Source organism: Brassica napus, chromosome C5 (assembly GCF_020379485.1).
Source record: "Brassica napus cultivar Da-Ae chromosome C5, Da-Ae, whole genome shotgun sequence".
NCBI lineage: Eukaryota > Viridiplantae > Streptophyta > Magnoliopsida > Brassicales > Brassicaceae > Brassica > Brassica napus.
This window is the reverse complement of record NC_063448.1, coordinates 22,230,476-22,250,010: the sequence shown is the minus strand read 5'-3', so window position 1 is coordinate 22,250,010 and position 19,535 is coordinate 22,230,476. Positions and strand designations below refer to the sequence as shown.

General features: G+C 38.4%; 6 protein-coding genes across 9 annotated transcripts; 4 read left to right on the top strand and 2 right to left on the bottom strand.

Annotated features, from left to right (window-relative positions):
- Window positions 1-101: 101 nt before the first annotated feature.
- LOC106411180 (N-acetyl-D-glucosamine kinase-like) lies at window positions 102-2,375 on the top strand. The gene is made up of 7 exons (XM_013851890.3): window positions 102-586; window positions 751-898; window positions 989-1,180; window positions 1,414-1,542; window positions 1,712-1,881; window positions 1,970-2,100; window positions 2,176-2,375. The coding sequence occupies exons 1-7, from the start codon at window positions 361-363 to the stop codon at window positions 2,242-2,244; spliced, it is 1,065 nt and encodes a 354-aa protein (XP_013707344.1). The 5' UTR covers window positions 102-360; the 3' UTR covers window positions 2,245-2,375.
- A 118-nt stretch (window positions 2,376-2,493) lies between these two features.
- Window positions 2,494-5,261, bottom strand: LOC106411178 (WPP domain-associated protein-like). 3 transcript variants are annotated; one of them, XM_013851888.3, is made up of 5 exons: window positions 4,972-5,261; window positions 3,239-4,801; window positions 3,041-3,167; window positions 2,783-2,884; window positions 2,494-2,695 (listed from the first exon to the last, which is right to left on the bottom strand). In XM_013851888.3, the coding sequence occupies exons 2-5, from the start codon at window positions 4,633-4,635 to the stop codon at window positions 2,627-2,629; spliced, it is 1,695 nt and encodes a 564-aa protein (XP_013707342.1). In that variant the 5' UTR covers window positions 4,636-4,801; window positions 4,972-5,261; the 3' UTR covers window positions 2,494-2,626. The 3 variants fall into 3 exon arrangements, with proteins under 3 accessions (XP_013707342.1, XP_022558869.1, XP_022558870.1); XM_022703148.2 differs by having other exon boundaries at window positions 3,239-4,640; XM_022703149.2 differs by lacking the exon at window positions 4,972-5,261 and having other exon boundaries at window positions 3,239-4,610; window positions 4,648-4,799.
- A 170-nt stretch (window positions 5,262-5,431) lies between these two features.
- Window positions 5,432-8,195, bottom strand: LOC106407052 (2-succinylbenzoate--CoA ligase, chloroplastic/peroxisomal-like). Its single transcript, XM_013847831.3, has 10 exons — window positions 7,874-8,195; window positions 7,684-7,756; window positions 7,342-7,513; window positions 7,166-7,264; window positions 6,973-7,070; window positions 6,665-6,858; window positions 6,465-6,592; window positions 6,005-6,375; window positions 5,718-5,923; window positions 5,432-5,641 (listed from the first exon to the last, which is right to left on the bottom strand). The coding sequence occupies exons 1-10, from the start codon at window positions 8,071-8,073 to the stop codon at window positions 5,512-5,514; spliced, it is 1,671 nt and encodes a 556-aa protein (XP_013703285.1). The 5' UTR covers window positions 8,074-8,195; the 3' UTR covers window positions 5,432-5,511.
- Window positions 8,196-12,474: 4,279 nt separating this feature from the next.
- Window positions 12,475-13,127, top strand: LOC106409560. The gene has a single exon (XM_013850173.3). The coding sequence runs from the start codon at window positions 12,543-12,545 to the stop codon at window positions 13,026-13,028; it is 486 nt and encodes a 161-aa protein (XP_013705627.1). The 5' UTR covers window positions 12,475-12,542; the 3' UTR covers window positions 13,029-13,127.
- A 184-nt stretch (window positions 13,128-13,311) lies between these two features.
- Window positions 13,312-15,447, top strand: LOC106406945 (ferredoxin--NADP reductase, root isozyme 2, chloroplastic-like). Its single transcript, XM_013847700.3, has 4 exons — window positions 13,312-13,568; window positions 13,850-13,909; window positions 14,162-14,506; window positions 14,601-15,447. The coding sequence occupies exons 1-4, from the start codon at window positions 13,545-13,547 to the stop codon at window positions 15,318-15,320; spliced, it is 1,149 nt and encodes a 382-aa protein (XP_013703154.1). The 5' UTR covers window positions 13,312-13,544; the 3' UTR covers window positions 15,321-15,447.
- Window positions 15,448-16,082: 635 nt separating this feature from the next.
- On the top strand, window positions 16,083-18,002 carry LOC106407676 (nuclear transcription factor Y subunit A-7). Of its 2 annotated transcripts, none has more exons than XM_013848545.3 (6): window positions 16,083-16,256; window positions 16,388-16,452; window positions 16,626-16,741; window positions 17,226-17,318; window positions 17,386-17,550; window positions 17,620-18,002. In XM_013848545.3, exons 2-6 carry the CDS (start codon window positions 16,425-16,427, stop codon window positions 17,767-17,769), a joined length of 552 nt encoding a protein of 183 aa, XP_013703999.1. In that variant the 5' UTR covers window positions 16,083-16,256; window positions 16,388-16,424; the 3' UTR covers window positions 17,770-18,002. The 2 variants fall into 2 exon arrangements, with proteins under 2 accessions (XP_013703999.1, XP_013704000.1); XM_013848546.3 differs by having other exon boundaries at window positions 16,219-16,252.
- Window positions 18,003-19,535: the final 1,533 nt, after the last annotated feature.

Below are 19,535 nucleotides of genomic sequence, written 5' to 3'. Positions count from 1 at the left end.
TTATCTATAAAATTATCTTCCTGTGGGACTTGTGTGTAGTTCCTAGCTGCCACATTGCTATATTATTCCCACACCTAAACAAGCTTTTGAATAAAAATTGTCAAAAATATAGACTTATATTATTGAAAGGGATAATATTAGGTAAATTATAGAGTGAGATTAAATCTTGAACCTCAAATTAAATTTTCACGTGGATTTTCTAAGGTGATGTAATTGCTTTTTCATTGTCAAAGAATGAAAGATCTATCTATCCTTGGTTGAAAATCGAGGGGATCCCAATCTTTGATCTACCGATCGAAAGGCACTGACTTTCCGACAACCCATTTCTCCATCTTCCTTGATCTCTTCTGGGTTGGTGAAATGAGGAATCCGCATAGCAATGGAAACGTTCCGAAGCTGGAAGAAGCTGATGATGCAACGGAGGAGAACGGCTACGGAGATGGCGTAATCTTGGGCCTTGACGGTGGGGCCACCTCAACGGTCTGCGTCTGCGTGCCGTTTTTCCCGTACGGAGATCGTTTCCCGGAGCCTATTCCGATCCTCGGTCGAGCCGTCGCCGGTTGCACCAATCGCAATAGCGTAGGAGGTTCCCTCTTCTCTCCCTCCAATTTCGAAGGACCTTCCTGGCTTTTAATCCTATGGAATCTGGATCTTTAGTTGTCAATTCTATCTATTGGCTTTCATTGCAGCGACAAAATATGTTTGGTTTTATACTTGTGTGTTTGATTCTAGTCAGTACATTATCTACAGAGACTGCAGCGAAAGATTCACTAGAGCATGTTATTTCTGAGGCGCTTTCACAGTCCGGTTCAGATAAATCACATGTCCGCGGTGTTTGCTTAGGTGTTTCTGGTGTAAACCATCCCTCAGACCAGGGAATGGTTGAACATTGGATAAGGTGGTGTAAATAATCATATGGTTATAGGAGTTTCATGTGTTGATTATCTCCCTACCTTACTCTCTTCTCTTTATGTTGTTTTTATTTCAGGGACATGTTCCCTAGTCATGTCAAGGTATATGTTCAGAATGATGCTATTGTGGCTTTAGCTAGTGGGACGATGGGAAAGCTTCATGGATGTGTTTTGATAGCCGGTACTGGATGTATAGCCTATGGCTTTGATGAAGATGGCAGGGAGGCTAGAGCCTCTGGTGCTGGACCTATCTTAGGTGATTGGGGAAGGTATTTTCCTTTCCTTTCCTTTCCTTTCCTTTGGTTTATTCCCAATACTAACATGGCAATGTCTCTGCTGTCACACTCTCCCATCCAGTGGAAAATGAAAGATGTTAGTCTTTTAGTTATACCTTTTATAAGGTTTCATAGATGCATGAGTCAGCTCGTGATGGAAGAAGCTAATAAGACTTTACCATTGGAATACACTTCTGTAACCAATGCGATTATGTGACTGTTTACAGTGGCTATGGGATATCTGCACAAGCCTTAACGGCGGTGATTAGAGCTCATGATGGCCGTGGTCCAGAAACGATGCTCACAAGTACCATCTTAAAAGCCCTTGGACTTTCCTCTCCTGATGAGCTCATCGGGTACCTTCTTTTCCAAATTAATGAAAACTGCTTTCTATAATTTCTTGGTACTGCATTCAGAATTCTTCATATATATGAAGATAGGTACGGTACTCCTTTTTATGAAAATCCCTTGGAACGGAAACACCACCAGATCCAGAATGGTAAAATCTAATGTTTCTTGATGTAGCTGGACTTACGCTGATCCATCTTGGGCACGTATCGCTGCTCTTGTTCCTCAAGTGGTATCTTGTGCAGAAGCTGGTGATGAAATTTCAGATAAGATCTTGGTTGATGCAGCTGATGATTTAGCTCTAAGTGTTAAAGCTGTTGTACAGAGACTTGGTTTATGTGGCAAAGGTGCTTTCACATATCAAACAGACTGTTTTTTTCCAAGTTTTTCTTTGCCACTCAGTTCCTTAATAGTGTCATATTGTTGTTGTTGCAGATGGGACAGGTTCTTTCCCGGTTGTAATGGTGGGCGGTGTCCTAAACGCTAATAGGAAATGGGACATTGGAAAACAAGTCTCAAAGCGTATCAACAAACACTTTCCCGGCGCTCAGACTATCATACCAAAGGTTCAGCCTTTTACTTCTCATTCACTATCTCTCTCACAAGACTGAATAAGTAACAACTATTGATATGTTCTTCAGGTAGAGCCAGCTGTTGGAGCAGCATGGTTGGCCATGAACTTTTTAACTGTCAAAAACGATGTTTCTTGAATCTTTTTAGCACACGCCCCATAGTGATCAATTTTTACTCTTGTTGTGGTACATATGTCCAATAGCACATTAAAAATCTCATTTGTCAAAGGCCAAATCTTGTTATTGTCAAGTTTCAGTTCTTGTTATTATTTGTGATCTCTTGAACATTCTTGAGATGCTCTAATGCTTTAGAATTGGAGGGTTATAGAAATTTCTTAAGACGATCCAAGAGAGGTACTATTTTGTGATCAACCTATGATTCACGGAGATATAAGAAAAACTATCTTCAACACTAATTCTTGCTATTGATCATCTCTCTGGTTACAAAGCATACCTACTAAACAACAGGGGTGAAATGAAACTTGTAAAAAGAGATTACTTGATTAATACAAAGGCTTGGTCAGAATACCGATAATCTCTTTGAGTCTCTTGTCAATTCTCTCTGGACAAGCTTCAAGATCTCCATAATCTGCAAGAAATGAAGATAGAAAAATGATGAAAGCTTACTATACAATGCAAGCTTCATAAAATTACTATAAGAGGTGGATCTGCTTACGCCAGGGTAATGCTTCAGAATTGGTGAGTAATGATCAAGAGCTATATATATTTTCTGACACAGGTCCAAGAGAGAGTCGATTTCATCACCCAGGAGATCAACCTACGATTCAAGTAGCACATAAAAAAGATTTTATCATTCTACTAGATGGCTGAAGAAAGGAAACAACTCACTCACTCTATTGCATGTCATTGTGAAGATAGGGCTCAAAGAAGCATTCTGTGAACGGTTGAAGATAGAGGAACAATAGAAACTCACCTCAGTCTCAGCCTTTTGGAGGTCACAAGTCTTCTTCTCCATTTGTTGCTTGTACATGGATTCTCTAATCTTGAGTTCATCAACTTCATCTATAAGATCATTTAATTGGCTCTGCATACTTTTCAACCTACAAATCAACAGATACTCTCAAATGCGTAGATGATTATGTCTAAAGAAAACTTTTAAGCAAACAGATACCTATAGTTAGTCTTTTTCGTCTTTTCTGCTACCAAACACTCGAAATCTTGACTCCACATAGCAAGACTCAGAACCGTAGATACAATCTGATCCTGAAGTAGTTTCTGCTCTGCTTGCGTTGATGATAATTTCAGCTCAGACTTCATTCTCTCCTTTTCGGTTATCTTCATATTCTTTCTAGCTAACCCAAGCTTCTGTCTCAACTCAGATATCTCCATAGCATAACCTTTTGTCTTTTCCAGATCGCGAGATGAGGCAACTCCCAGTTCTTTGCTTTGATCTTGAATCACTACTGCTTGCTGATCAACTTGAGATTGCAGATTGTTAACATGTTGACATACTATCTCTAGCTTCTCCCTCACTGTAGCCAAATCATTCTCCTTCTCCTTAACAAGACATTCAAGCGAGTGAATCTTTTCTTTCAGTATTCCTTTCTCAGCAATCTCCGATCCCAAAGCTCGTTCTCTTTCTGATACATTTATCTTCAGCTCTACAAGCTTTTCACCAGCTTCCTTCAAAGCTTCTTTGTACATTATCGCGCAGTACTCTTCTTCCATGCAGGACTCCACACAAGAGTCTTCAAGAGCAATCTTGCTTGCGGAGGCTTCTTCTCTCCTGATGCTATGCTCCAAAGTAGCCTCTTCTTTTGCACACTGAATCTGGTTCACAAACTCTCGCACAAAAGACCCATATACATCTTCATAGATAGATGCTTCAACATGCAAATCCTCAACGGCTGATTCAGGCTTCCTGACCAACTCTCGATGATGTGACACCTTCTCACCAGCCTCTGAAAGTGAATCTTTAAGCCGACTGTTTTCTAGAAGCATAAAATCTAATTCCCTCTTGGAATCAGCATTGTTCTTTCCTTTAAGCTTGGCATCTTCCAGTAGAACCTTGTCCAGCTTCGAAATGATATCAGGGATCTTCTTTTCAAAATCCTTGTCCTTGTTCAAAGAAGAAAGTGAAGGGCACTCCTCTAGTTTCAGACATCTTCGCTTAATGCTAAAATACTCTTCAGTCATCTCTTGCATTGTGCACTCATGCTCTCTTTTCAACCGATTCATCTGAGTCTTAAAATGGTTGATCAACTCTTCACGCGGCAACTGTCTTAAATACTCTAAATTCTCAGGCTTTGACGGGACAGATCCTATATTCTTACCAGAGACTTTACGTCGCAGTAGATCAGTAGTTCCTTCATGGTCCTCCAAAGTCTTAATGTCTCCCTTTTCATGACCCGAAAGCAACTTAGAAATCAACTCTAGTTCCCGGCGCAGACCAGCAATCTCTTTAGCCTTCTCAAGTACCAAACTTTTCTCACCACAAGATTCCGGCACCAACAATCTTTGTTCATACTCATCATCTTTACACACTGGACTCTCAACTGCATTTGGCATTCCACCTGTAACCGAATCTTGAAACAGTTAACCGGGGGTCATTCTCAAGAAAATCAACATCCGGATTCTGCTTGATTACACCATCAATAAGGACTGATTCATCATGATCATGAGAATCTGAACTACCACTATTCATAACCTCTGCATATCCATAAAGGAAAAACCCCTGAAACAGCAGTATGATATAGGGTTTAGAATAACCGGGAAAATCAATACCTTTACACAATTACACCAACCGGGACAAATCAGAGATAGAAAATAAAAACCTTGGATTAAAAAAAAAAAAAAGGTAACAAATTTAGACAGTAATAAAAAAAATTGGACAAAACAACTTACAAACTGAACTGTGGTGTGTATGGGGTGGGTTTCTTTTGCCGGAGAAGGGTGGTGGGACCAAGATCTAAAGAGGTGGGGCTTCTTCTGAATAAAGAGCTATTAGGGTTTCTATTTCTTAAACGAGGAGAAACGCAAAGAAGATGGATCGACTTTTTAGCAAAATGCTTTGGGAAACGGAGCGGGAGAGAGGAGGAGAGTAAAGGACACAGCTTTCTTTTTAGTGAATCAAGGAATCTCCATTTTTACGAAAATGCCCCTCCGCAGAAGTTATGGTAGGACTTGTTGTTGTACTGTGGACTGGAAGTGGTGTGAATGCTAACAGTTTATATCCGCCATGTTCATAAACTTAACCGGCTCCGGTAAACTATTAAACCAAGTTAGGTTTGATCTGTTCGGTTTGGTTCTCGCTCATGAGTGGAGAGTGACCAGGAAAATAATGGGTTTAATGATCGAGCTATAATAACAAGAAGTTCAATTCTTTATTGAGAATATATTAACTCTTCTTGATCATACAAAATAAAGTTGTAGAATGTAATGTGGTCAGAGAGAGCTGGTCAAGATTTGGAAATGGGACATAGCTTCTCTTCGGACTTCATCTCTTTTCACTTTACCAGTTGTTGTCAACGGAAACTGTTTCTCCCATCTGACAAACCTCTTTGGAATCTTAAACCTGTCCACATTTCATACGTTTCATGAATCAACTGAGTACATACATATAACTGAAACAATGTCTCTAGATATTTTACCCGGTTAGATTCTGTGTTCTACAATGATGCTTTAGTGCCTCACTAGACAGTTCTGAATCCCGGTTGCGGTGGTTTTCAACATCAGACCATATCCAATTAACTTGTAAACGAACACAAGCAACGACCATCTCACCAAGACGAACATCCATGACGCCTATAACCACTGCAGACACAATCCCGGGATGCTCTAACAGAACAGCTTCGACCTGTACACATTATATAATGGATTCAATCACAAGTCAAAGAAGTTCAAAATTCTGAGAAATTTCTTGTGTTGGAAGTTTAACCTCTTCAGGGTAAACATTCTCGCCACCAGTTTTGATTCGTCCACTGGACCGACCTATGAGCCACAAGTTACCAAACTCATCAATAGTCCCAATATCACCTGTGTCAAGCCAAGCTCCACTGCTGTTTTCTTGGACTACTTGATGACCATCCCAATAACCAAGCATTGTGTGTGGTCCGCGAGTTACAATTTTCCCAACCCTCAATGAATCTTCATCGAGCTTAACCCTCAGTTCGATATGAGGAGCAGGCTTTCCAACACATGTGCCTTGCTTTGGTCGACTAACCAAAGGATATGTCACTTTACAAGACTCTTGTGTTGTTGGATCATAGAGAGTCATGAAGGTAAGCGAAGAGCACGCTTCTGTCATCCCTTTAATACCAAACCAAAAATCCCCAAAGAGCTTAGCGTATAAAACGTCAATGAAAATAGTTGGACTTATAAAGATAACAATAACTCACCGTATGCTGAGAATATTTTAGCTCTTGGGAAGATTTTTGCGGCATCTTTTAGGAGTTCGGTTGATAAAGAACCTCCTCCATTCAGTATCTTTCTCACGCAGCTGTTTTGATCCCCATTTTTCGTAGTCCTTAGGGAACAAAAAAGTTTCAGCTTATTAACGGGTTTAAAGACTTAATACTTACTCATTTGTCTTGTTTACCTGTTGACAGAAACAAGATCAGCCATCATAGCTGGGACGGTGATGAAACAAGTCACACAGTGCTGTTCCATAACTTGGAGGGCTGTTTTAGCATCAAACTTTGGCAGCAGAACATGGCAAGCTCCGACCATGAGCATGGCCATGGCTGATGATAGACCGCCAATATGAACTAATGGTGATGTATGCAAATACACCTGCAGAAAAGAAAATCACACGATGAACAGAGAATTTTACAAGCTCCTACTTAAAGAAGTATATTCAGCGTTTTTAGCTGAAGACAAGAAGATAAATGGAGGTAAAAGGCGTACATCATCCTCACCGTAACCAACAACAGCAATCTTAGCTAGAGACTGCGTGATGAACGCCAAGTGGCTTATCGTCACACCTTTGGGTCGTCCCGTTGTACCTATTACCAAGAAGAAACAAAAAAAAAAAAGATTAAGTGGGCTGAGGATGACTAAGGAGGAGAAACACAAGAAGCAAAACTCAACATGTGTGTACCAGAAGTGAAGCATATCACAACGGCATCATCAGGAGCCCAAGCGTATGTCGGTAAGGAATCAACCAGCACATTCTGTTTAAGCATCTCGGTTGTCAAAACTGCCCGGTAACCAATAAGGTCATTAGCATTAGCTCCTAACCGTTGAGTATTGAAGGTTTATATACACAAATCATACATTGGTTATGTTCACTTGCAAAATCGGTTGAGGTAGACTCCATCAACACACGCCATTTTAATGAAGGTACATCGATATTCTGTACGCCGATGAACCACGAGACACAGGCCTCATCGGTGACCAAGAGCACAGGTTCTACTAGCTGCATCGCCATTTTTGCTTCTTTCAAGCTCTAACCATTGGCACAAAAAAAAAAAAAAAGAGCTGTCAAGAACTCTCTTTCACACATAGAAAATCTACTAAAGAGATGTATGTAATAAACAGAAATGTGGAAAACAAGAGTTCTGGTTGATCATCATAGAAATTTCAGACAAAACTGGAGTTAAGAAAGTGATTACTGACCCATCTGTAATTCAAAGGAGCAACTATTCCTCCAACCAATGCAACAGCCAATAGCCACTCCAAGAATAAATCACTGACAAAAGGAAAAGAAAAAACAGCCAAATTCAAATGAAAGTCAACGGAAAACAATGGCGGTCAACGACTGGAACCCAAAGAAATGAAAGCGTGTTAGATAAATCACGCATTTGACCTGTTCAGAGCAGCAATAGAGACGACGTCGCCGTTTCGGAGGCCTAGACGAACCAACCCTCCGGCGAGTCTCAATACGCCATCGACGAACTCCTGGCCGGTGCGCCTCCGTTGGCCGTATACTGTAACGACGGCGTTTCGTTTGACGGAGGATAGCCGAGTCAAACAATGACAGAGATGGGGACGAGAGTAATTAGCCATTTCGAATAACTGGCGATATCTCTTTTACCTCATCGGAGGTTTATTGGACTGTGTCAAGAAGAAGAAAAACAAAAGGGCGCGGGATTTGTCTTCTTCTTCTTCCATTGATGACGTGGCGGTATATGTCAATCGCATGGACGACCTCTCCTTATCTTATCTTGTAGTTGTAATAAAACATCTTAGTAATAAATCGCTGTTTAGTGAGTATTTGGGCCAAGTCCATTATAAATAGACTGGCTTTCTTATAAGACCGGACCGGATACCGAGTCGGTATAGCTGCCGATTGACTGGTTGGACCGATTCAACCGGTCAAACCGGATTTTCTATTTTTAAGAATTAAATCTAGATAATTATATATTTACACCGTATAGACCTAAAACAAAGTAATTCTTTTATTAACTACAAAAATAAACAATAAATGTAAATCTAGCTATATCTTATTATATAAAGAAGAGTTTTATTCTCTACTTATAGAGCACATCATCGTCCACGTCAGAAATTCAGTTCACATACGCTTGACACTTGTTACAGTCCACTGAAACTCACCGTTTCATTTATTCGGAGGTGTTGTGGGCTTTAGTCGTTGCGGATACAGGAGGTGATGGGCTCTTTAATTGTTAAGCAATCTGTGTGGGCCCGAAGAAACAGAGTGTGTCTCTAACCCTAGGATTTCAAACGCGATTGTTCATCTTCTTTCTTACAATCTGAAAGGATGTCTCTTACAGATTCATCCTATTAAAGCCCTCCATTAATTCATCACCCATGATTTATCTTCAATGCAAGCTTCAATCCTGCAAGGCTGTGTATCTGCATGTATAAAAAGGTTAGTCCTTTCTACTCGGGAAACCGTCTTTTCAATCCGTCAATACAACACTATGAACTTATGTTCTGAGATATGGCTAACGCTTCGATCTTTCACTCCGAATTACAGACCGGACGCTCCTCCTCCACCGTTCAAGTGCAGTTGCTCCGGTTCTGGGAGGCCATGAATATCATCCTCTCACTTAAGTTTATTGTATTACTTCCACCGTCTAAGAGCAGAACCGCTTCTGTTTTCTCTGGGTCGGCTTCTTATCGAAGAGGAAGCATATCAGCATATGAGGGAGAGAAAAAAACAGAGGGATGATGAATAATACGCGTAAGGGCTACGCCATCGTTGAAAATATAACGAAAATATCCATAGCCAGAGCTTCAGCCATTAATGGCGGCGGGAGGAATCACTTGGAGGCGGAGGGGAGAGAACTTTACTTGGCGCCTTGGCGGTGGTGGTGGTCGGAGTTGGTATATCTAACAGGCGCCTTCTTCTGTCAACTTCTCCATGACACCGAGCGGTTTCAGTTTATCAACAGCATAGGAAAAGGTCCTCTTGGTGCTCATGTCAAACATGTCATTGAAATCTTATTTGAGGTTTCGGCTTCCTCATTTCACCTTCTGTCTGCAATAATGTTATACTTCTCACATATGTAAAGTTGAATTTGATTTGGTTATCCTTTTCACCAGAGCAAATAAACGGAAGTTGTTATGTTATTATCCTTTCCAGAAAGGCTGTTTTGATGATTTGAGGAACTATCTATGACGGGAGAAAGTTCTCTTACGTTTGATTAAAGTTTCTTTACGTTTGATTAAAGTTTCTTTCTTTTTTTTTGAACAACAACAATGCTGTTGTCACAGGCTAAGCACGATGTCAACTATCCTGCTGGGGCTGCAGCTGTTGATCTGAACGTAGCTTACCGAATGTCATGGAGGATTTGCAGGTTTGCTTTTGTTTTATACAGTTGGTCTGGATAATGTTTACATAAGTGTTTGGTCACCTTAGATACAGTTGGTTTTGGTTGGACAAAATTGTCTCAAGTCGTGTGTTTATGTGAATATGTATGGTTTGGTTCTTGATTGTGTTTGAATTGTGCATGCCCTGAAAGCTTCAACACAGATATGGTTCCTACGAAGCACTGATTCAAAAGAGAATATTGTGTACCCTAACAACTTCAAACCTCAGGTCAAGGTTGTTGACAAGTTTAAATTTTTGCTCCACGACATAGACATTCCGAGTGACCTGCTTGACGTGTAGAATGAGCTGCTTAAGATTGGTCTGAAGCCAGTGATGAACACTACGCAAAGGAGAGCTGCTGCACAGATTCAAGGTGTACAGAACAAACCAATACATAAGAAGAAGAAACAAGAGATCAGCAAAATATGGCTTAACTAAAAAAATATGGCAGCACTTCTCATATCAGATTTTGGGTCAGATATATGTCTGAAGAAATTTATTTGCGCATCTCATCATCGCCACACATATAGGATCCAATCTGAAGAGGATATCCTCGATAAGATACAAGCATAAAAGTACTACGGAAATTATAACTTCTGATTTTCTATGTTGATGTGAGCGTCTTCGTTTCCTTTAATGATTGTGTTGTGTACTAATGATCATAAGAATGTAAAATTGACAACAAATTCCAGCATGGCATACACAAAAAAATAACAAGAAACTATGTCAATACAAAAATAATATATATTTATTAAATTTTTACGGATTTTGAAATATAATCTTTTCTTTCCAAAAAAACTATATGAAATAATGAAATTTCAAAATATTAGTGAAATACATAATCTCTGCAAAATAGTTTGATATTTTTTCTCTAACAATTACGTAATATAGTTTGCCAATGATTTGAAAAGAGAAAATGCAAAATTGTTGTTGATTTCCTAAAATTTAAAGTCTTTTAAACATTATTTACTAAATCAAGTAAAAAAACTCAAAGAATATTTTTTAAAAAAATATATAACTCTAAAAGCATATCAAACTGTTACGATTCTATCATGCTTTTCTGAGATGAGAAAGTAAATTATCTTATTTTCTAAATAAGCAGAGAGTAACACCTGAAGCAATTTTACATGTTTTCGCTCCTAAGGGAATACTTTTAGAAAGAAGCTGATTACAAACATATGATTTCAAATTATTCACATATGTAAAAAAATAATTATGTACATTAGTTGCATTACATGAGTTTTAATGTTAGTTGTATAGTAGAAAATTTATTACACAATCCGAATAATTTATAGGACAAAACATATTACCAGATTTATGTTCGTCAAAAAGATAATTTTTTTTATAATAATTCTTCTATGTCTTTTTCTTCAACATATATATATTGTAATGTGCACATTTGAAACCAATTACTATATATTATAAAACTAAACATTTGAAACTAAAATAAATATTAAAAATATAATGCTATTTATCAAAGAATAGTGAAAGTTATTGTCATTTTAACTCAAAAAAATATTTATTCTTATGATCCCATAATTCTTTTATTATTTGTTTGTTTATAATATTTTTTAATTTATAATAATTTTTAAATACTTCATAATTAGTATAAAATAACTTTTATTATAATTCTCTCCCGTAGGGCGGGCCGATCCTAGTATACGATAAAGTGAATACTATGTAAACTGAAATTGATAGAACCAAATGCTTGACCATTCAGATTACCGTATTTATTTATTCGTACAATTAAAATTCCAATTTTTATAAATTTGGCAAAATAAGAATAGTATATGAGATCTACAAATATTTTTGTACATCATTTCTTATGAAATAAAATTTTAAAACTAATTAAATAGTGATAGTCAAACATTGATTTTGAAATACTAATTAAACTCTAATAACAACTGAAATACATTAATTATATGTTAATATTTTAGAACCGGATTTTGAAGTTAACCCAGGTCACCGGGTTTACCGGTTTTTTGCCAGTTTTACCGGTTTTGTTCAAATATGGGTTTCAAACCGAATCAGACTCGACTTCTTCAACGAGTCACGGTCGGACCGGTTCGACCGGCCGGTCCGGTCCAGTTTTCAAAACCATGCTTATAAGACTGATATAACCCATAAGTACATTCATCTTGCGTGAAAATCTTTTAAGTTTTGAGTCTCTAATTGCCCTTTCGAATAAAGACTTATTCAACAAAACAAAAGGAGAGGTTTATTTCTTGCTTTATAGAAAGAGAAACCTTGGATACCACTCAACTAGAAATGCTTATTTTCTGGTCTATACGACCCTTGGTGCCATTTCGTTTTCTCAAAATCTTAGTATTAAACCATACTCATTGTAGCTATTTTCTTTTAACATATCGCGATAATACTCTCTTGATAATATATAATCTGACACTTTCCGTACTTTAATTCGTTAAAATTCCCGTAAATTTAGGGCCAATCTCCGACAAAGAAATTCACGAGAAATTTTATTTTAAAACCGAATTCAGACAAAAAGCACGAGAGTCGAGAGACACTACTGTTCTTAGTCGACGACCTGCTGTAATAAATAAAAAACATTTGCAAACGATAGGCCGTTTGCTTGTTCACGGGATTGTTACTTTTTAAAACGGCACCGTCTCTTCTGAAGCGTATACTTTGTACTACAGTATTTTCTCATCATATAAATAGCAGCATTCGTTCACTTCACGGGATGGACTTTGTACCTTGCTGCAACTCTCTCCAAAAGCACAAAAAAATGGCTTCACAAAGAGCCGCTGTGTTTCCACCACCGCTAATCTCATTCGTGATCATATTCATTATCTTAGAATCAACGACGACGGCTGATGCTAGAGAATTACGACCGGCGGATCACGGACTAGAGTACTACTACGAGCCAAGCGAATCATCATCGGAAATGACGTCCTTCTTCGGACCCCCTTCTTGGAACGAGCTGAATTCGACACCGTCGCCGTCTGGCTCGATATTGCCTAGTGCGGTGAAATCTCCAGTAGTGACGTCGGCACCAAAAGACCGGGGGGATGATGGTCACGTGATGAATCACGTGCTGGTTGTGGGGAGCTTCGTGTGTGGAGTCACCGGCGTGGCTTTGATGGTCGCTTCGGCTCTCATTTATTTTCGTCCAAAATTACAAGATTCGTCTGTTACTTGTGATCAGATTCATAATGATACCAAGTAGACGATTTCATTTTTTTGTTGTTGTTGTTGTCTATAGTTTTCTGAAATTGATTCTAAAAAATAAAGTGATTCTCAAAAATAAAGATGTTTTGTCTACGTACACCTTGTTGTTCTTATTAATGTGAATCGTAATTAATGTAGAAAGCAAACATCTTTATTAGGTTGGTCTGTTCCGTACCAAGAAGAACAAGAAAGAAATAGTACATAATTTGGTTCGGTTTTAATTGAAGATAATAATAATATACAATTAATTATTCTTACTCAATGAAAATATAATTAATTAACAAAAGGTGTGATAAGCGTCAGTTGGAGCCCTGGAGGAGTCCAAAAGAGGGAGAGGAAAGGAGGAAGGGTTGGCCTTTGAGGAGATTCAAAGGATCGTGTAGCCTTATTACTCTATTTATAAATAAACCCCTTATTCCCCCATGATCAAAGGATCATCATACTAGTGCCCCCCGCCTTCCATTATTGATTCCGAAGAAACTTATCATCACCCTCCTCTCTCCGATCCATAACAATGTCTCACTCTGCTGTTTCTCAGGTCAGAAAGTTTTAGTCAACGTTTGGTTTTCTGAATCCTCTGTTTGTTTTAGGGATTTGATCCGAGCTAATGCACTTAAACTTGTCTTGTCTGTTTGCGGAGTAAACGAGAGAAGCTTTTGATTTAATTGTTCTGGGGGGTTTTATGATCTTTAACCTGCTTTTGTTTTCCTCCTCCATTAACGAATTTATTTTGTCGAGAAAACGAAGCACAAAAGTTGTTTCATTTCATATCATATCAGGAGAGAGTTTTAATCCCATGTATCTTTCATTTCACTACAGGCTGCTGCTGTCTCTGTTTCAATCGGTAACGAACGCTCTCTTACAAGATCTGTCTTCAAGGTGGATCCCTCCTTTCTCTCTCTCCTTACAGCTTCCTATTTTCTCTAGTGTTCACAAAACAAAACAAAAAGCTCTCACAAGGTTAACCCATGACCTGTATTTGTACACAGAATCTTTGGATTCTATATTGTCTTTCCCCTAGTCGTGTCCAGTCACATTCCTTGAGATTATGTTTGCTTAATTTTTCTCATTTCATCTGAGTTTGATCTTAAACCCTCGTTTGCTTGTGTTGTGTCGCTTTTCATCCTGCAGCATAACAATAGCATCAGCTTCAACACCAAGCCATGGTCATCTTCCTTGGCGTTGACCCAGAAAACAAGTACCATAAGAGATGCAAAACGGTACTCGAACACAACAATATGCATGTCGGTCCAACAAGCAAGTAGCTCCAAGGTTAATGTCTCTCCTATAGAGTTGGAAGACCCCACTGATCCTCCTTTGAACTTGTACAAACCCAAAGATTCTTACACAGCTAAGATTGTCTCCGTGGAGCGAGTCGTTGGCCCCAAAGCTCCAGGAGAAACTTGTCATATCGTGATCGATCATGAAGGCAACCTTCCTTACTGGGAAGGACAGAGTTACGGTGTCATCCCTCCCGTAAGTCAGTCACCTCCCTTTCGTGCCATTACATTGGTTCTCATTGTCTTCAAAATTATCTATTAACGAACTGGATTTTTTTGGCGCGTCGTAGGGTGAGAACCCGAAGAAACCAGGAGCTCCACACAATGTGCGCCTTTACTCTATTGCATCAACGAGGTATGGAGACTTCTTTGACGGTAAAACAGCGAGTTTGTGTGTACGCAGAGCTGTTTACTACGACCCCGAGACTGGTAAAGAAGACCCTTCAAAGAACGGAGTCTGCAGCAACTTCCTATGTGATTCAAAACCCGGAGACAAGATTCAAATCACAGGTCCATCCGGGAAAGTAATGCTATTACCAGAGAACGATCCAAACGCGACGCACATAATGATAGCCACGGGAACAGGAGTGGCTCCATACAGAGGCTACCTACGTCGACTGTTCATGGAAAACGTCCCAAACTACAAATTTGGCGGCTTAGCCTGGCTCTTCTTAGGCGTGGCCAACACCGACAGCCTTCTCTACGATGATGAGTTCAGCAAGTACTTGAAAGACCACCCGGATAACTTTAGGTTCGACAAGGCGTTGAGCAGAGAAGAGAAGAACAAGAAAGGTGGGAAGATGTACGTGCAGGACAAGATTGAAGAGTATAGCGATGAGATCTTCAAGCTTCTGGATAACGGAGCTCATATTTACTTTTGTGGGCTTAAAGGAATGATGCCTGGGATTCAAGATACGCTTAAACGAGTTGCGGAGGAGAGAGGTGAGAGCTGGGACGCCAAGCTTTCTCAGCTCAGGAAGAACAAGCAGTGGCACGTGGAAGTGTATTAAGCTCTCTATTTTCACTTGTTTTATTGGGATTTGTTTTTGATTTGGTTTAAGCTTCTTGATAATATACTGTAGTTGAATTGATGTGGTTTGAGTTTTCAAACATGATTGATAATTGTTGCTTTGAGAAGAAATATTCTTCGGGATATTCTCCGAGAACCAACTATGTGATGACATGAGTCATCAAGAATAATCTTATCTTAGCTTTGCATGTGCTGCCATAAACCCCAACCAAACGTTTTATAGTGTATTACAAAGATATTCGAACCAAGAAAAAGTGTACGTAATTTTTTTGTATAATTTTTATATAACCATGCAATTGTTGGAATACTGAAATTTTTGTTGTGATTTATAGACTGTTTTGGTCTTAAACACACAAATAAGCTGACACGATTCGGATTCGAATTCGAATTTGGTTTGGTGTACATATATCGAGTGTGTGCATGAAGAAACCAAACCAAACCAAACCGAGATTTTGTTTCTTGTCTCTGGAATTCGAACAAAAGAGAAACGGTTCGCTTTCGATGCCTCACAATGGGAAAATAATATTTTAATTGGGGTAGCTGGTAGAGGTAGTAGACCCGTAGAAAGCCGTGGACTAAATCAGACAGTGAGCTATTTGGGGCAGAGACATTAAGATTAAGATCTGCCCGTAATCTACTACGTGTCTCTCATTCTCCACTTGTACGCTCGATATTGCGTCGTCCGCATCGACTATTGCAAACCTTGCTGTTTTCCAACTTCCTGAAGCGGAAAGACGGCATCATGTTTGTGACTGATGTAGAAGGACGCTCTGAAGTGTGAGGTGTGAAATTGCGGAATAACTTGCGGAAGGGAAGAAAACGACACTCGCTCCTTTTTCTGTTGATTATTTCTTCTCTTTGTTTTCTTTTTCTTCTCGGAGACTTTGAAGAAGAGACACATTGAAAATTGCAGTAGGTACTTTTTTTTAATGATTTTCTCTTGGTTATGGATTTGTGGGATTTTGATAATTCTGATCCATGATTAGTTGCTTTACCATGCCATGCACTTACTGTTTTGATGTTTTCTTCCTTCTTTGGAACTTTCAGAGTTGTGTTTTTGGACATTTAAAGCTGCTCATGAGTCATGGCTTCTTCAGTCCATGATCTTTCTGGTTCTGCCCTCTCTCTCTTTAATTCATTTCATGTTTATGCTGCTCTTATTCCAAGTTAAGCTTTCTGAAAAATAGATTATAACACTAACTTGCTCCCTAGTTCTCATGTTCATGTGCCTCTCACTGATTCTTGGTAGTGCTCTCTTGGTTAAGTTTGGTGTATTCTTGTCCAGATAAAATAGAAACTCATGACAAACAAGAACATAAAGATTTTCAATTCCAAATCCAACCACCAATTCCTCCAGGAAGAAACTCTGCAGTCTACTCGGAACAGCTTCCTCACTCCATGGTAAAACATCTCTCAGTGACCAAGGCCCATTAGAACTTTATGTTTGGTTTAGTTTAGTTTTTGAAACTCTTTTATCTGTGTAAAATAAATAAATGTTTATTAAGTCTCTCTTTATAACTGCTAATGAGTTTCATCTAATAGTTAATATGTGAAATATTCGATTCCCTTCTAATTTGAAGCCAACATAGCCTTAGACCTTCTAGTTGACAAGTTGTAGTGTGGCTACTTCTTGGCAGGCCGGCCCAGATTTTGGGGACTATAAAAAGTAAGACATGTATTAAAATTTTGTTATTAACAATTTGAAGGGTTATGTTTACGCATATCAATTCCTGAAAGCTTTAAACCCCAAAAATTCCTAAAAGTTTTAGTGGTCATAGGTCAATGTTTCACTCTGCTCTGCTTGTTGTGACCATTTACTATATCACTCTGTGCATTCTCACACAATATACAACTAGTAACAGATTTGTTCATTATTACATTGAAGGCACCTGGACACTACCCATATCCAGATCCTCACTACAGAAGTATCTTTGCACCAAACCCACAAGCGTATCCACCACGACCTTATGAAACCGGGGTATATGGTATATTACAACAATTTCTTGATTTGGATCATGTTAACAGCATTTTTCACATCATTTCAGGTACATGCACATTTAATGGGAGTCCAGCAACAATGTGTGCCTTTACCATCTGATGCAGTCGAGGAACCTGTTTTTGTCAACGCAAAGCAATACCACGGTATACTGAGACGTAGGCAATCCAGAGCAAAGCTTGAATCCCAGAATAAAGTTGTCAAGTCGCGTAAGGTATGAATACTCCGCATTTTGTTATGTTTCCTTGGAGTTGGGTGGTGAATCTTGAGTGTCTATTCGCAGCCGTATCTGCATGAGTCTCGTCATTTGCATGCGATAAGACGACCTAGAGGATGTGGCGGTCGGTTTCTCAATGCCAAGAAGGAAGAGGAGCATCACGAAGGCAATCATGTTGAAGAAAAGTCCATGGCTGCTTCTGGTGGTACGTCTTGAGAGAATGACATATACACGTAGCGGTGTGGCTCTGTTTGGTCTCTCAGCTCATCGGTGTCTTTAGTGTTATGAAATACAAATCTTTGTAGAAATCAATAGGAGGATCTTGGGAGCAATTTACAATTAGATAAAGTGGGCCTTGACTTGTGATTAAAAATAAAGCCCACGAGTGACGAAAATAAAATAAACAATGTCATCTTGAAGTTTTTGGTTAAGAAACAGTGCTACTGATATTGTTTTCTTGTAAGAAATTTTTGTAATTAACGAAGAATCCACGAAAACGAGTGACAAAGTTGGTTTTGGGACAACGAGCGTGGTAATATCTTACTTTCGAGTGCGAGGTAGAAAGACTCAATAGATTTTCCATCTCTGTTGAATCATATACTATCTATGTGAATAGTAACTTATAATTAGACTACAATAATATACTACTAACTATGCAGTGTGCTTCTGTGCGTTTACCGTAACCACTAAAATAGAGATCGTCAAGTATTATTATGATGCAATGGAAAAAGCAATCGTTGACTTTGAGATCAACATCATCATTCACAGAGGTTTTATTTGACATTCGTAAGTGGGAATATATTTTGAAAAAATTAACGATTTTCTTCTTTCACAAATATTCTTCTTATCATAAGATCATCCAAAACCCTTTTTCATATTACTAATACAAACGCAAAATGTGTTCTTCTCTGACTGCGTTTATTGATTTTAAAGTTGATATAATATTTTTCAACTAAAGTAAGATATAATATTCTTTTTCAACTGGAACACAAAAGATCATGTCTAGTACTTTTGGTTCTTGACATGTCGTGAGTTCTATTAAGAGAACCTCAACCTATGTTGCTTTTTAGTGGCGCGAGATATACCATCGTACGTAAAGTATGCTAGTAGTTAACTATAGTCTGTTTAGGAAGACTTTATTAAGAAAGAGCTTTTACTAACGCCATTGAATGTTTATAATTTTTAGTAATTTATTTGATTAAGAATAACTTTATTGCTAAGTATTGTAGATGTTCAATACAAATTAAATTGCAGAAGATGGGGTAAAGTGTGTATATCTGCGACTGCCATGTAGAAAATCGAAGCGCATGCACAAAGTAAGAACTCATGATGAGACCTCACATGACCTTCTTCACCCCTTTATTATTTACAACATTTTCGTATTTATTGTTTTCTTTTTTTTTAAGATACCCTTTTATCTAGATGTTTATATATAGTTTTAATATTTGCTTATAGAAATTAGTTTTATCGCCTTGCTTATTATTATTCAGATAAATACAGCTTGTTTCTCACTTCGTCAGTTTGCTTCTTTTTCCCTTCCCGTAGTTTCTAATTTCTTTAGTTACAATGTTTTAACATTAATTCATTGGTAGTATTTTCATCAGTATATAATCGCACTTTTTTGGCAATGTCATGTATTAATCACCATAAAATAATAGGTAAAAGTAAAACATACAAGTTAATACATATTTATTTATCGATTAATTATTTACATGTATATTCTCTTGACATTATTCCCCCGTTTTAAATAGACAAACAACATGAAATTGATGATGTCGTTTTCGCCAAGATAGCAAGAAATATTTAGTAACGAGACATTTGGTGTTTGGTCGCATATGTTGATAGATGTATCATGTTTAGCTGTTTTCGTGCGTGTTGTATGATCTCGTAAGGTGTGAGAGCTAACTTTCTTACGCAGCCGGAGACATTGGTGGATGAGCAACCATATGCATAAAAATGAGTTTAGTCTGAATTATTACTTT

Excerpts from the sequence above, each read along its gene's own strand:
- LOC106411180 (XM_013851890.3), top strand. The coding sequence starts at position 361 with ATGAGGAATCCGCATAGCAATGGAAACGTTCCGAAGCTGGAAGAAGCT. Across the intron at positions 587-750 it reads CAATCGCAATAGCGTAGGAG|AGACTGCAGCGAAAGATTCA; the intron begins GTTCCCTCTTCT and ends CATTATCTACAG. Across the intron at positions 1,181-1,413 it reads ATCTTAGGTGATTGGGGAAG|TGGCTATGGGATATCTGCAC; the intron begins GTATTTTCCTTT and ends GACTGTTTACAG.
- LOC106411178 (XM_022703149.2), bottom strand. The coding sequence starts at position 4,771 with ATGAATAGTGGTAGTTCAGATTCTCATGATCATGATGAATCAGTCCTT. Across the intron at positions 4,611-4,647 it reads GTTAACTGTTTCAAGATTCG|TGTGTAAAGATGATGAGTAT; the intron begins GTTACAGGTGGA and ends TTGAGAGTCCAG. Across the intron at positions 2,696-2,782 it reads TTCTGAAGCATTACCCTGGC|ATTATGGAGATCTTGAAGCT; the intron begins GTAAGCAGATCC and ends CATTTCTTGCAG.
- LOC106407052 (XM_013847831.3), bottom strand. The coding sequence starts at position 8,073 with ATGGCTAATTACTCTCGTCCCCATCTCTGTCATTGTTTGACTCGGCTA. Across the intron at positions 7,265-7,341 it reads TGCAAGTGAACATAACCAAT|TTTTGACAACCGAGATGCTT; the intron begins GTATGATTTGTG and ends GTTACCGGGCAG. Across the intron at positions 6,859-6,972 it reads TTGGTTACGGTGAGGATGAT|GTGTATTTGCATACATCACC; the intron begins GTACGCCTTTTA and ends TCTTTTCTGCAG.
- LOC106409560 (XM_013850173.3), top strand. The coding sequence starts at position 12,543 with ATGGACTTTGTACCTTGCTGCAACTCTCTCCAAAAGCACAAAAAAATG.
- LOC106406945 (XM_013847700.3), top strand. The coding sequence starts at position 13,545 with ATGTCTCACTCTGCTGTTTCTCAG. Across the intron at positions 13,569-13,849 it reads CTCACTCTGCTGTTTCTCAG|GCTGCTGCTGTCTCTGTTTC; the intron begins GTCAGAAAGTTT and ends ATTTCACTACAG. Across the intron at positions 13,910-14,161 it reads TTACAAGATCTGTCTTCAAG|CATAACAATAGCATCAGCTT; the intron begins GTGGATCCCTCC and ends TTCATCCTGCAG.
- LOC106407676 (XM_013848545.3), top strand. The coding sequence starts at position 16,425 with ATGGCTTCTTCAGTCCATGATCTTTCTG. Across the intron at positions 16,742-17,225 it reads AACAGCTTCCTCACTCCATG|GCACCTGGACACTACCCATA; the intron begins GTAAAACATCTC and ends ATTACATTGAAG. Across the intron at positions 17,319-17,385 it reads CACGACCTTATGAAACCGGG|GTACATGCACATTTAATGGG; the intron begins GTATATGGTATA and ends ACATCATTTCAG.